This window comes from Naumovozyma castellii, chromosome 1 (assembly GCF_000237345.1).
Source record: "Naumovozyma castellii chromosome 1, complete genome".
Taxonomy (NCBI): Eukaryota; Fungi; Ascomycota; class Saccharomycetes; order Saccharomycetales; family Saccharomycetaceae; genus Naumovozyma; species Naumovozyma castellii.
Genome location: NC_016491.1, coordinates 3005278 through 3019861, shown reverse-complemented (window position 1 = coordinate 3019861; position 14584 = coordinate 3005278). Strand labels below are relative to the sequence as shown.

The 14584-nt window shown below is 36.0% G+C and overlaps 8 protein-coding genes across 8 annotated transcripts; 2 read left to right on the top strand and 6 right to left on the bottom strand.

The window, feature by feature from the left end:
• Positions 1–412: 412 nt before the first annotated feature.
• NCAS0A15350 (homeobox domain-containing protein) lies at positions 413–833 on the bottom strand (the record flags this gene model as incomplete). The annotated part of the gene is made up of 3 exons (XM_003674423.1): positions 413–442; positions 495–716; positions 774–833. 3 exons carry the CDS (start codon positions 831–833, stop codon positions 413–415), a joined length of 312 nt encoding a protein of 103 aa, XP_003674471.1.
• A 298-nt stretch (positions 834–1131) lies between these two features.
• Positions 1132–2601, bottom strand: NCAS0A15340 (uncharacterized protein; the record flags this gene model as incomplete). The annotated part of the gene is made up of 1 exon (XM_003674422.1): positions 1132–2601. One exon carries the CDS (start codon positions 2599–2601, stop codon positions 1132–1134), a length of 1470 nt encoding a protein of 489 aa, XP_003674470.1.
• Positions 2602–3222: 621 nt separating this feature from the next.
• On the bottom strand, positions 3223–4266 carry NCAS0A15330 (serine/threonine dehydratase family protein; the record flags this gene model as incomplete). Its single annotated transcript, XM_003674421.1, has 1 exon — positions 3223–4266. The coding sequence occupies one exon, from the start codon at positions 4264–4266 to the stop codon at positions 3223–3225; it is 1044 nt and encodes a 347-aa protein (XP_003674469.1).
• A 247-nt stretch (positions 4267–4513) lies between these two features.
• QCR2 (ubiquinol--cytochrome-c reductase subunit 2) lies at positions 4514–5632 on the bottom strand (the record flags this gene model as incomplete). Its single annotated transcript, XM_003674420.1, has 1 exon — positions 4514–5632. One exon carries the CDS (start codon positions 5630–5632, stop codon positions 4514–4516), a length of 1119 nt encoding a protein of 372 aa, XP_003674468.1.
• Positions 5633–5898: 266 nt separating this feature from the next.
• Positions 5899–7848, top strand: RPC82 (DNA-directed RNA polymerase III subunit C82; the record flags this gene model as incomplete). Its single annotated transcript, XM_003674419.1, has 1 exon — positions 5899–7848. The coding sequence occupies one exon, from the start codon at positions 5899–5901 to the stop codon at positions 7846–7848; it is 1950 nt and encodes a 649-aa protein (XP_003674467.1).
• A 962-nt stretch (positions 7849–8810) lies between these two features.
• Positions 8811–13007, bottom strand: SKI3 (SKI complex subunit tetratricopeptide repeat protein SKI3; the record flags this gene model as incomplete). Its single annotated transcript, XM_003674418.1, has 1 exon — positions 8811–13007. The coding sequence occupies one exon, from the start codon at positions 13005–13007 to the stop codon at positions 8811–8813; it is 4197 nt and encodes a 1398-aa protein (XP_003674466.1).
• A 154-nt stretch (positions 13008–13161) lies between these two features.
• MLC2 (Mlc2p) lies at positions 13162–13728 on the top strand (the record flags this gene model as incomplete). Its single annotated transcript, XM_003674417.1, has 1 exon — positions 13162–13728. The coding sequence occupies one exon, from the start codon at positions 13162–13164 to the stop codon at positions 13726–13728; it is 567 nt and encodes a 188-aa protein (XP_003674465.1).
• Positions 13729–13992: 264 nt separating this feature from the next.
• Positions 13993–14564, bottom strand: RPO26 (DNA-directed RNA polymerase core subunit RPO26; the record flags this gene model as incomplete). Its single annotated transcript, XM_003674416.1, has 2 exons — positions 13993–14446; positions 14545–14564. 2 exons carry the CDS (start codon positions 14562–14564, stop codon positions 13993–13995), a joined length of 474 nt encoding a protein of 157 aa, XP_003674464.1.
• Positions 14565–14584: the final 20 nt, after the last annotated feature.

The window sequence follows — 14584 nt, the reverse complement described above, 5'->3', positions numbered from 1 at the left end:
ACGACGAGGTCACAGGGATGAACGTCGCCATCTCCCCCAGCGACTGCGTCACCGAGTACGCCAGGGTCGCCATGAACAGGTACGCGATCAGGGCCCCCACAGGCCCAGCGTTCATCAACGGCGTCGACACACCGATGAACAGCCCCGTCCCGATCGTGCCCCCCAACGCTATCATCCCCATGTGCCGCTGCTTTAGCTCACGCCTGACCGTCTCCGCCTCCACCTCAACACTTATCTCACGGATCTCCTCTTTCATCTTGCTGTCCTGATTGTGTCCCCCAACATAACCTGAAAGCAAATTTTTCCTTCTTTTCCACTACCTCACACCCACACACCCATCTCACACCCCACTGTACTGTACTGGAGCGTAAAAAAGAACGAAACGAAAGCGGAACGTATTTCAGAACGGTATTTATTTGGATCTGGTCCTTTTATTTATGAACTACATAGTGTTAGTATACTGGCGAAATTGCAGCGAAAAAATATCAACATACCCACACCCTCACCTGGCGAGGACTCAGCCCACACTTCTCTGCCACGAACGCCCTCTCCTTTTTATTTAGCCAATGTTTCTTTCGGAATATCTGCTCTAACAATATCTTTTTGTCTTTATCAATTATATACTTTGTGTTTACGGGCTGCTTCACGTAATTATTATACAGTTGTTTAAGAAGCAAACTCTTCTTAAACAAACTAAGTGACGAATTGAAAATATCCTATTTGGCCTCCTGGTTAGTAAACATTCCCTCCTATATCTTTTTTCACAAACATGCTTGACTGATTTCATTGAACAATGTGTCTACCCCTGATCCTGGTTCTATCCTCTGTGACATCTTGTTTACGTCTTTTCCCTATGGTTGCAGTTGGCTTACTCACGGAGGCGCTTTGCTAAGTATGGAAGGCCTTTTTGCGACGTCGGGCGCCAGTCCGACATTTCTTTGTTGTGTTTTGAAAACGACCGCCTGGCGCGAAGCCTGAAAAAAATAAACAAACAACGCTGGCAAACACTGTGGTTCACGGGGGGCAGCTCTCTTCTCGCATGTAACGAGCGTTTGGAACCAGCAGAACCCCCCTCATCATTGTTCACCTTTCAACTTGTAGAAACAGGACCATTATTTACTTCTGTCTAACCTAAATACGTTCTTTCCTCTCCATTTCTATATACAACTCCTTCATCTCGGTAAAATTCTTGGTGTAATAAGACTTTTGCTGCTCGTAGCCAACTAATCTAACGAGATCCTTAAGGAAACTAAAATATTCGTCATTTGCCACAGTGGTTTCACCATTACTTTCAATCAATTCAGCTAAAAAGTTCTCTTTAATTACTGGCTCCCGCACCAGTGCTGGCTCCATCCTTTCGTAGATATGCTTCCATCCAAACTCCTCAAAATAAATAGATACCGAACGGTGCGGCACTGTTTTTATCTTACCTTTCTGGTCCAGCATTTCCCTGTTCGTGGATATGTTACCCTTAATATCCTCATAGAAATCCTCTGATGGTGCATTCAAAATATCAAACAACTCTTCTGCATCAGAGCCATACGGGTACTTACTTAACTTCAAAACATTCCAATCCAGGAGAGTGTAGTTCGAAAGCTGATCCTTTTCTTCATCTGTACCTGAGCGTCGTAAAACTTCGGGATCTATAAGCTTTCTCTCCTGTGTGTCCACCACATATTTATCGACAACTGTGTAGCGCTCTGAAATGGCAACAACTAGATATGTAAGCTCCTGAGATTCCTTAAACCACTGCTTTATAAGACGAGGATATACGTACTTGCTAATAAGTTTGAGATTCTTTACCAGTTGGATTTTACATTTGTTAAACACCACTTCGAAACCTAAAATTCTGCCACCATTCATCATCTTATCACCCTCTAAATACTCTTTCATCTTGTTTAATCTCCAAATGTTCTTTTCTAGACTAATATTATATAGGCTCTCCTCTAACTTTTCTATCTGTTTCATTTTGGATGATTCTTCTTTAATTTTTAATTGTTCTATTTTGGCTCGAGTTATCGGGAGCTTTATATTTAGCATTATTTCTTCTGGAATAAACATGATATCAGGAAGATCAAATCCTTTCAGATTCTTCAAAGTGAGATTGCTTACTTTCGTATCATGTATGGATTCAAAGGTTTGAAGAATTCGTAACTTTTCATTCATCTGTTGTGTGTATATCTTACTGAAAGAACCGACTGTATTCTGTAAGGGATGAGTAAATACAATAAATTTCGTCTTTGGTTCATCTGTTCTTTCGCAGTCTAGTGCAAAAGCTTTATGAGTTCCATGTGCTTTATTTGTTTTCACACAATGGTATTTATTATTCTTTCTAACAAACCTGACATAGACAGTTGGTCTTAAGACAAATAATAAGAGTGGATGGTTGGTAAACATGTAATTGGAGCTCATTAATTGTAAAACTGTCAAGGATATTGGATTGTAGGAGTTTTTGAGAATATACCAACTTCCGGGAGTTAGCAGCTCCTTTGCTGATTCTGAGGAAATGTCGTTGGCTGTTCGGTTGTCCAAACTTATAAGAAAACCATCGATAACTGTAAACTGTCCACTTGGTATCGTAAGTATTGGGTACTCCCTCATGCCTGTCTTTTTAAATGGTTTCTTTTAAAGTTCTTTCATTCTGTATACAAATGCGATGAACCTTTCTTTGGAAAAATACACTTTTCAGGCAGCGCTTTTGTTTACTGAACAATGAGAAGTCTCCGTCCGAGAAGGCCTCAAATGCTGGACTGTCATTTAACCTACATTATCCAAAACAGAGTGGAAGATATCCCCGTCTCTGTCCAGTGAATGTATGAATGATACACAGAGAGTTAATTAATGCTTGAAACCTTACAGTTGAAGTTATGAGGAATATAATTAGCTTTTGAACAAATAGTCCTTATTGTTTATTGGCACCATAAGTATTGCAATTAAAAAAAATGATTATATATAGGCATGAAGTTATTTGTATATTTATTTGTGTTAATTACAAAGACAATTTTTTGACTAAAGTTCAAAGACTGGTGATATTTTACAAATGCAATATGGAAGAAAGAAATGGTTACAGTTAATAAAAGCAGAGAAGTGCTCTCAACTCTATAAGAAAATGTTGATTCTTCGTTACAACAACTATTTATTTTAGTATCTATATTGAAGGTGGTTATTATTGGTAAAAAAAAGTCTTCTTCTAATATTCACAGTAGTATTATCATTTCCCTATCATAAAGTGTTTTTTTTTGTGTTTGCTTCTGCAGATAACTGTTTATATGAATTTTGCAAGTCTTCCATTGTGTTTGCGGAACCACCACACGCTATAATAACGATAATATCATCCGAATCCAATTTCTTTCCCAAAGCTTTCTCTATGAGTTTTGTATTATATGCCATATGGAGAGATGCACCACAAGCAGGTTCTGTAATAATATTGAAATCATTAGCATATTTTAGGCATGTATTGACTACATCGATGTCTTGCAACACAACTGAAGGAGATTGATACCTTTGTCCGTTCTCAAAAGCCTTAGTTGCAACTCCTGTTGCCCCTAGAGATGTTGCCACACTAGTGATTTTTGGAAGTTCTACTTGCTTTTTAGCTTTCAGGCACGCATTAAATGAGTTACATCCATCAGTTTCCATTGCTATAACGGGTATTTTATCTGCCAAATGATATTTCTCTAAACCATGGATTATTCCATTGTAAAGACCACCTCCACCAACACTGCATACAATGGCCTTCACTTTATTTAAAGAAACATTTTGGGATCGAAAAGTGTCCACAATTTCATCGACCATAGTAGAATGGCCTTCCCATACATCAGGATGGTCAAAAGGATGTACGTAGATGGGTTCTTCGATCCGATCAACAGAAGGTATTACAGAGTTTTTAAGGAAAGAATCGGCTTCTTTCCAATGAGATCCCTTAACAATGACTTCTGTACCAACGTTTCTAATTTTTTCTACCATTCTAGATTTTGTTGATGTTGGAACAACAACGGTACATGGTAGTTTTAAGGATTGGCTTGCTGTTGCTGCAGCTAAACCAGCATTCCCACCAGAACTAGAAAATACGTGAAGTGATTTTCCACCTAATTGTTGAACTCTGAGGGCATTTTTCATAATCAAATGACCAATACCTCTACTCTTGAAGCTCCCACTAGGTTGTAGAGATTCATACTTGACATACAATTGAGGAGCTGACGGTACTTTGAGACCTGTTGGAAAAACTCGACGCAGTAATGGAGTCTTGTTATACACGAGAGACATTATTAATCGTAGTTGATAGTAGTTTCTTGCTGCTGGTTACTTTGTAATTGATTGTCGGACATTTTTTCAAGATTTCGTCTCGTAATTTTTTCATAAATAAATAATGAACTCTAGAAAAGTGTGTAAGTTTATGTACTCGGTATTATGTTTTTTAAATAAATAGGTTTCTACATATCTTGGAATGTTATTTACTTTCGTTTAGAACCACAAAATTTACAAGTATATGTAAAATAGTTCAACAACTATTTTATAATTCATCGGCAAATGGTAGTTTCGATACGTCACCCACTGCAGCTAAATTGAACTTTTCCAGCTTGAAATCCTTTACTGCATCAAAACTCAAGTCCCTTGGTACCAAAGACAATTGATTTTCAAGTTCTAATTCTAGTTTTGCATAATCCTTAGCCTTGGAAAGATTAATTCCCTTTCTTAATCCTTGCACGACCTTTTTGATATTTTCAGTGACAACAGAAGCATCAGCATCCAAAAGGTTTAAAACGAAAAGACCATTTTCTCCAGAAACGGCAGCACTTGAAGAATGAATTAATGGAGATAGTTCTGATAAGCTGGAGGTTAAGTATTTGGATAATGCATAGAATTGAGGGGCTGCTTCCTTATTAAATGGAATACCTAAAGAGACAACTGATGAACCAATGTATCTTACTCTATCCTCACCTTGGTAAGTCTTTTGCTTAGTGCCTAATAATTTAGAAGTACCCATTGGTAATGAATTAAATAAAGAGTCATTAATAAACTTGGATAAATCTTGAGTGTTTACACCTTTAGCAATGATGTCAATATTTTCCTTAGTATAAACGTCATCAGCAAAGTTTTGAATGTCCTCTAAAGATACAGACTCGACACCATCGTATAATAATGGGTTACCTAACCCAGATCTAAACGTGACGTTATAAAGTAGATCTTTGGCGACATTGATTGGGTTCTGTTCGTAACGAGCTAAATCATAATTTGCAGCTGGTAACACTGATTCTACCAATTCATGTTTCTTAAAACTTGTCTTGTAAAGAACGTTGGCCAAACTATTAACGTAGTATGGTAAATGTTCTTTTAAAAATGTGGCTTTCAAAGTAATATAGTTTCTGCAGACTTGAGATTCTAATCTCCCACTCAATAATTCAGATTCTCTCACTAATCTTAACGCTGACTTATCATTTGTATCTTGGTAGTTAAATCTGGATAGTAGATGTGACACACCATCCTTAGTGGCATAACGAGAACCAGCATTGACTCTCACCGCCAAAGTAGATATTCTACTAGCGTCTTCAGATGCGATCACATTGTATGATCTTCTTGGAATAGCGAGCAGGCTTCTATTCAAAGTGGATTTTGTACTGGCAGACAACATTATGTGTAATACTCTTATCTGTTTGAAGTGGTTTTACAAGACTGGGAACACGTTCTATTCATATAAGCAACTTCCTCTTAATAGATGGTTCCTCGAGACGGGCTTTTCGGTAGTCCCCTAAAACTGCATTCATTGGCTCCGTCGCGAATGACTTTTCTCGTTTTCAAAATTTTTCACTCATCGACAATTTTAAAAATATAAACAATAGATGAGCAGATCAAGTTAAAGCGATTCAGTTGGGCAAAGGAGCAAGCAACTACCCTTCAATGGAATCTATTCTAAATTCTGTGGCCGCTGTGGCCCCTACCTTGGTAGAGGGCTCGAATTCAGTAGCTAACGAGGCGAATACTGCCGCCGTTGGCGAAGATCAACCCATTGATGTTTCTTCATTAGAACAGAGAACACTTACACCAGAAAGGTTTCTCTATGTGGAATTGGTCAAATCAAATCTTGGAGAAAGGGCCGCTAAGATTATAGACCTGCTGCTTTCCTTAGGTAGATTAACTGTGCATGAAATTGCTGTAAAAGCTCCTGATTTCAACGTGAAAATTATAAAGGCAACATTAGTCTCTTTAATTCAATTGCGTTGCGTTAAATATTTAGACGAAGTGTCCTTATCAGGGAAGAAATCAACATATTACTACTATAACGAGGATGGGTTAATATTATGTTTATATTCCGGTTTGATCATTGAGGAGCTTAATAATTACCTCCCTCAACGTTCAAAAACTGATCCAGAAAGCAGTTTATCTTTGGCTGCACAAGTCGTCCAAAATATATTGACTTTAGGTTCTGTCACTTTGAGAGACTATTTGGAGGACGTTCAACCTCCACAATTAAAGCATGAATTAACTGCTACCTTTGTTACCTTATGTGAATCTGGCTTCTTAGTTCCACTCACTAAACTAAACTATACTCCAATTAATGATTTGTGGCATCTTCTATACGAAAAGGAATACAAAACTATACCAAGAACTTCTACCTTGTCTGATCTGAAAAAAAGAGCAGAAGCAAAAGCAAAAGCTAAAGCAGAATTTCAAAAATTCTTATCACTCCAGAAGGATCCAAAGAATATGATAACCACGGATCCAGAAACTTCCTTGAAAACTGTTATAAAAACAATTCCATTGACAGTTAACCTAGATCGTTTCTTAAAAGTTAGGAGAACAAAGCAACTTTCTCAATTTGCGAAAGCAAGAATTAATTCGTATTCTGCTCAAGTTTATAAAGTGGCCTTAAAGATGACAGAACAAAAATCCCCTGACTTGATTGATCCTTTAACTAAAACTGGACTATTACAGGAATTGGATGAAGCACTTGGGATTAAAGAAGAATTAGAACTTGCAGAAGAAAAAACACCAGGTATTACATTCAACGCCATGGATGTGGCTAAATATTTACCAGCATCAGTAGACCTACGTGGAACTTTAACATCACAAACAACCAATAAACGTTCACAAACAGATTCAAATACTTCAAACGGAAAGAGATTAAAAACAGAAGATGGATTTGTTATTCCTAAATTACCTCATATTGCTGAGGATCCTGAACAGGAAAACGAAGAAGATTTTGACGAAAATGATAATGACCCACATTCTATTGCATTAATTAACAGTCATTTGAAATTGCTCGCATCATCTAACACACCTTTCTTACAAGAAACAAAGCCAGGTGTTTACTACGTTCCATACAGTAAATTGATTCCTATTTTAAAAACATCTACATATGATTACATCATACTGTCTACGTTAGGTCCATCTGCAATGCGCATACGTCGCTGTATCTCTTCCAATGGTCTCGTTTCAGAAAAGGTGATTACACAAAAGGCGTTGATGAAGGAAAAGGATATAAGGTCAACAATCTCTTCATTAGTTAAATATAATGTCGTTGAAATTCAAGAAGTTCCAAGGACTGCAGATAGAGCTGCAGCCAGAGCTGTTTTTCTATTTAGCACGAATGAGAATCATGCTTATGGATTTATGAAACAGAATCTGGCCTGGAATATTGCTAATCTATTATTCAAAAAGGAAAGTTTAAGAGCCGAAAACGTCACATTATTGACAAAAGCTAATAGAGATGATGTTAAAGGTAAAGAAGAGGAGCTCTTATTACCAAGTGAATTGAACCAATTGAAAATGGTTAATGAAAGGGAGTTGAATAGTTTTAGTCGTATATCCAGATTACTTTCATTGTGGGAAGTGTTCAAGATGTGTTGATAGATTAGACTACGTTTAAAAATATTTAGAAATAAATTGCATTACTTAATAAAAATTTCATCATTTAATCATTTCTTTGATGTTATACAGTTCCTCATATTTATATTTTCAAAGAAGAAATGGAAGATTTCAACTATCCCGTGATTCAATATAATACCTCTTAAGAATTTCCTGAAAGGGGTTAAGTGGTCGTAAGAGCGTGTAAAGTTTTGGCTTACAATAAGTTGAACGTTCTTAAAAGTAGTTAGGAACTTTAACTCGATTAATACCGAACAGCTTTGTAAACACTGCTGGAACCGAATATTCCACAAAATGGATAGGATACGTGTATCAAAGAGCAAGGTGTTTCACAAAGCATAGAAAAGAACAATATAGAAAATGATCGAAAATGAAAGAGTAATTTTAGAGTTCGACAAAAAAGTTGTAGAACATTCTAGAAAATTCTATGATCAAAATAGGCTTATCCGACGACGTCTGAATATCTCTGGTTTCTATGTGAAGAAAATATTTCTACCCAAATAGAAAATTATATAAAGGGTAAGAAATGTGAGAAAGAATGTATTGGTTAAGTATTAGTTTAGATATTATATATTTTTTTATATGAAAAAAAACCACAAAAAAAATTGTATATTATATATATTATTAAGAAAAATGACTGAACAAAGTAACCCTACCATTGTTCTACAAGATAAGGAACACAAATCTTATCAAACACTTTGGAAAGAATTAAAATTTGGCAAGCTTTGTTTTTGAATTGACTAATGTTTCCATATTTTTTTTGTTTAGTGCAATAAACTTTGAAAAAAATAAGTAAACAAAAGACAATAAATCCAGAGAGATAGAAGAACCTTTTTTTTATAAAGATACCGTTTCATTAAATCATTCTTAACGTCACATTTTCTATCAATAATGCTAAAATATATATTTATTTCATATACACATTTACACACAGTTTAGTCTTTTTAAAAGCATTCCTTCAAAGCCATAACAGCCTTTTCATTCCAAGGACACAAAAACAGGCTCCTTTGGATATTTCTTTGATTCTTTGACGAATAATAAATGTCACTCATCTTTTGGGCAGTTATCTTACATGCTGAATTGCTAGATACACGTCTCTCTATTCTCTTGTCTAATTTACTCCATGACTTATAATCGTTGGGGAATAAAAATGCGGTTCTCTGCCAGGTATTTTTGCCCGCATCGACTGCTTTATCCTGAAAGAGGCTCCTTTCTACTTGCTCAATTAATAATGGTGACTCTTTGTATGTATCTAAGATCATGTCCGACAAATTCATAGTGTTCAATTCTTTCAGAATTGTTCTAAAATCTTCTTTCTTTTTATCTAAGATAGTCATTGCAGCAATTGTCAATGTAGTGAGTAGATCAACACCTTGTGTTTTAACATAGTCTGTTAATTCCTGCATTGCAATCAGTTTAGTATCAGGTGTACCAACCTCATATAAAACTTTCACAATCAAGAGGACTAAATTTTTGGAGTCCTTTGATATATTTAATAATTCTTGGAAGTGAGCAAGTGTTTCATCAAAATCATCTAAAAAAAAATAACTTAATCCAAGGCAAATATGATTGGAAATTTGTGCAGAAATCACCCTATCGTTACTGAAATCCGCTAGAATACCTTGAGAAAGTTCAGAGTTTTCAATGGCTGACTTGAAATTTCTTAACCCTAGTTGGATACGTGCGAACTGGGCTCGAATTATAGCAAAATTGAACAACTCATTTTCATTTTGAGTTTTTTCAAATCTACTTTCCAATAGCTCGGTTAATTTTTCTGATAGATTATTAGCAAATTTAAAATTATGTAGTCTCTCCAATGTTAGTAAGGCGCATTCTAGAGCAAAAGCATTCTCTGGTTCTTTTTTAAAATATTGGTCCAATGCATTAATTACTGTGGTTAACTCTTCAACAACCTGAATATTTCTTTCATCATTTTCATTACCAATGTACTTTTGTAAAGTACTTTTGGCATACAATAACTGTGACATTTTGGACCTTCCATTAGATAAAATAAAGGAATGTGCGAAGAGACTGCAGCTATCTGCTGTATTACCATTCTTTTCCAATATTAAAGCAAGACCCAGCCATGGCGACGAATCTTGAGGAGCTACACTTTGTGACCTCATCAATATCTGTTCAGCAAACTCCAGATCATTATTCTTTAAGGCTAGCATGGCGAGGTTAAATGATATTTCAATATCCTTTGGTGCCAATGCAACGGCTTTAATAAAACAATGCTGAGAGACACGATAGTTAACATCCATTGTAGCAATACCTAAACCAATCCATGCTTCCGTGGTATTTGACTGATATTTTATCGATCTCTTGAAGGAGAAAATAGCTGCATCTCTAAATTTTGCCTCTTTCAAAACAAGGGAAGCAGTCAGTTCTGTGACACCAATATTGCACCATAAAGCAGACCTAACAGTTGCTGCATACTCAGTCAAGTTTTCCGAAGGAATTGCATATTTAGCTGCCAAGATTAAGAATTGACATCCAATGGTAATGTTATCCTCATCTGAAGATGCTAAAATGGTTTTTAGCTCGACGTCATCAATTTGATCGACGTCCTTGGTTCCTATCAACCCTTTCGAACTGAAAATTTCAACCAGGCTTTCCACTGGTAAGCAATCAATCCTGGATTCAACAAAGACAAATAATTTCAAAGCACGAGAGAGAGAGATCCACAGATTTTGAACTGAACAACTTAACTCAGAAACAATAAACTTCATTACTTCAATACTGTCTAAAACAATAGATATAGATTTCATTAAAAACCCCTCGTAGTAAAGGTCGTATGCATAGTTAACAAGTGTGGTAGCCAATGATACTTGAAATGTCTCTTCTTCAGGATGTGTTCCAGTGATCTCTTTCAAAAGAGGAATACTTTCAGTGAACTCACCCATTTCGGAGAGAGCAATACTTTTGAAATACTTGGCATATGTATGTGACGAATCTAGTTCAATGGCTTTCTCAAATACTTTTATGGAAGCTTCGATACGTCCACAGCCTAGATATGCCTGACCAAGGCCAATCCATGATTCAACATCGTTGGGGTCAACACGGATGGCAGATTGGAACCATTCAATAGAGTCACTTTCTTGTTGTCTTTCTAAATTACCAATTCCAATAACCCTATAAGGCCAATTCATCGTTTGTAGAACTCTTTTTGCTTTCTCTGCTTTCACTAACCTTTCAGCAATTTGAACAGCAGATGACCAATTATTTGACTTTGCGTATACCTCTGTCATATAATTAGCTGCAATATGATCACCAGCATCTAATTCAAACGCCTTATAGTAGCACTTGAACGCTCTTCCACTATCCTTATAATATGTGGTGTAGAGATCACCCAAAGTGGAATAAGCAGGTGCATATGTGTCTAAGACTTTAATTAATTGAACCAAGATCTTGAACGCCAGTTTGATATTTTCTAAGCCTTGACTGACGTTAGCTGCCTCTTTGAAGATATATGACTTTGCCTGTCTCCATAACGTCAAAGCTCTAAAGGTCGTGGTCCTCAAATCATTACCTGTGATCATTCGTAAGGCTGAAGAAAGCATTTCAATAGCCTCATCATATTGACCCAAATTTGCTTTAGTCCATCCAAGCTCTGAGAGAACATCTAAATTATCTGGGTATTCGTTAATAACCTCCTTTAAAAGTTTGTTGGCATCCTGCCAGTTTTCTCTTTCGATATATATGATACCTTTACCCATCTTGGCTCGCGTGTTATCCGGCGATTCTTGTAATATTCTGTCGAATAGTGTCATTGCTGCATTATGAAATTGGGGAGCGTCCACGTAAGTATAGCATGTCGCCAAGGTCAACGAAAATTCTCGTTTAGTATGTATTAGTTGACATCCAAGATCTCTGATCTTGTGTGAGACTAGAGAAATTCCTTTTTTGATGTACGGTAGTGCTGCTTCATATTCTTTAGAGAATATGTAATACTGAGAAATAATACGATGTGCCAATGCATTATTTTGAGCCTTAGAAATGTTGTCATTTAAAGCAATCAAGATATCATCTTCCTTTAAAGTCTGGGAATCTTCTTCTTCATTTTCCACTAGTTCGTTTAATTCGTCATCTTCAGTTTCGGTTTCAGATTCCCGAATAGTTTCAGTTTTTTCATTCTTCTTATCATTATTGTCAAACTCACTAATATCATATTTGGAAAAACTTGAACATATCCAAGCATACAAAATCATTGCTAATGGTTCTGTGGGGAACTTCTTAAAAAATTTTAGGATCAAATTTTTATCCATCTTATCCAAATCCTCATAATCATGCCATTCAAAGTATAAACTCCATACAAGTAAGGATCCATGATCTACTAAAACCATATCTTCTACCATATTCTTCACTTTGAAAAAGAAATTTAACTTCAAATCTATGGGCATGGATTTTAAAACCCTAATTCTATATTCTAGCCATAGAGATTCGTATTTAGCTCTGGTATCATCATCGTCCAATATGTTAATCAATTGATTATAAAGATCGTCTAATTCTGACGTATTAAAAACTTCCCAAGCTAAGGCATTAATTTTAATTTGATAATCTGGATCATTTGTACTCAATCTTAATCTCTCACGACTAACAATCTTAGCAATACTTTCTAATTCTCTATCATTGATAATAGTTATTAACCCCTTTAAGGCATCCTGTGGGGTTATTAAATGACGTCCTAATCTTTCTGCCATTGGCGTACCTGGTCTCATATGCCTATAAAAGGACTCATGTGATTGAGGAAATTTTTTCTTCATAACTCTTAGTTCATGTATCAATTCAACCAATGGTAATTCATTTTGGATTAGCGTCTCTGCATACTTGCCACAGAGGTTGAAATAATCGTCGAATGAGACAGTGGAAGGAACAACACCTTCAGAATTCAGTAAAATAAAGAAACCTTTCCAGGCAAGCATATTATTAGGAAGTAAGTCTGTAGCTGCCACATAATGGGAAACAGCATCCTTCATTTTATTTTCAATACATGAATATGATTTGCCTAGGAAGACCTGAGCAAAATAATTTTCTGGATCTAATTTTAAAACCTGTTCAGAGATGGCAGCGGCCTCTTCATAGTCTGCCCTGGAGAGTTCAATTTTAGCCTCCTTTAGCAATTGCTTCACTTCCGACATTCAAATTAGTTCTATGTGGGGTTTTGGCCTTCTTTAGTGGTTAAATAACATATCCCGTCAAAGCTACTAATTTTTGATTATACTTCTTTAAAATCTCTTTTGTCCATTACCCGGATATGGTGAACCAGAAATCGTAAACAAATCCATAATTGGCATGCTTCAAATGTTGTTTAGACTACATGATCCAGTCAATAAATCAACAAACTTACCCTCTTATAGAAAGGAAGGAACAAAAATGGAGCATAGTCAGTCAGTCACATTTAGCCAATTAACCCAAGACCACATTGCTAGATTAAAAGATGCATTCCAAATGATCGACGGGAACGGTGATGGAGAAATTTCTCAACAAGATTTAAGCAAGATACATCAAAATATAGGGAAATCCATTTCTGAAGATGAACTTAAAAAGATGCTAGGGAAGACAGAGGAGTCAACCAGTGCAACTATCAGCTTTCCTGAGTTCTTAGCCATAATGTGTGAAACAATGGGAGAGTTTCCTGAAGAGGCAGAACTTATACGATGTTTAAAAACTTTGAGTAATAATGAAGAAAGTGAACTGGAGGTAAGCATGAATGAACTTATTTCTCATTTAAAGGATGCGGGATTTGAAAATGCTGAACAAGAATTCGAGAAAGTGTTCAAGACGTTCAGTGCCAATCAACAGACAACTGGAGATAAAATATTCAAAGGTAAACAATTCTTGGATACAGTAATGGATTGATTATTACGAGAAAGATCTATTTCTCTTTATATATATATATATTCATCTAGTCAATCGACGACAGCATCTCTCTATTTATCTGAAATGGAGTATGACATTGATAAATGTTAATTTTTTGTTTTGTTTATTCTTTTTATAAACAAATAAATAATATACAACATGCGAATGATAGAAATCCTTTTGGTATTATTTCATTCTATAACACTTGGAGTTCACATAAAATGGATAATAAAAGCCAAAGTTGACTGACCTAGTCTTGGTTGTTTATAAATCGACAATCAGTTCTTCTACGCTCCAATCTTCAAAAGAACCATCTGGTAGGTATCTTCTAATGACCAAAGGAATTTTCTTTTCGGCCAATTCCTTCATAGCGATTCGTAAAGGATCAGTTTCACCTTCTAAATCAACAAAGACTGGCGCATTCATAGAGATTTGTAGGGCTCTTGTTCCTAAAATTCTTGCTCTTTCATATTTTGTCATGTATGGCGTGGTGGTTCTTTCCTCCTTTGGGATAGCCTTTTCCTTAAGCGTTTTTCTCCTCTGGATTTGTTCCTCTTTGTGTTGTTCGGGACCTAATCCCCCTGTAATAATAGTATTCCCATTGGCATCCTTAGTTTCTCCATCTTTGAACTCGTTAGCATTGTTGGTATCAAAATTATCCTCGTCGGAGAAATGTTCTACATCAAAGTTATCGAAGTTTTCATTACCTTCGTTAAAACTGTATTCCACCAAAAACAATGGTTCTTCATGTTAGTTTGAGTTTGAGGTTTCACATAAAATTAGAAAAGACAAAAAACGATTAATAGGGGTACATACGCTTCTTCGTAATCAGACATCTTCTATGATGGGGGCTACT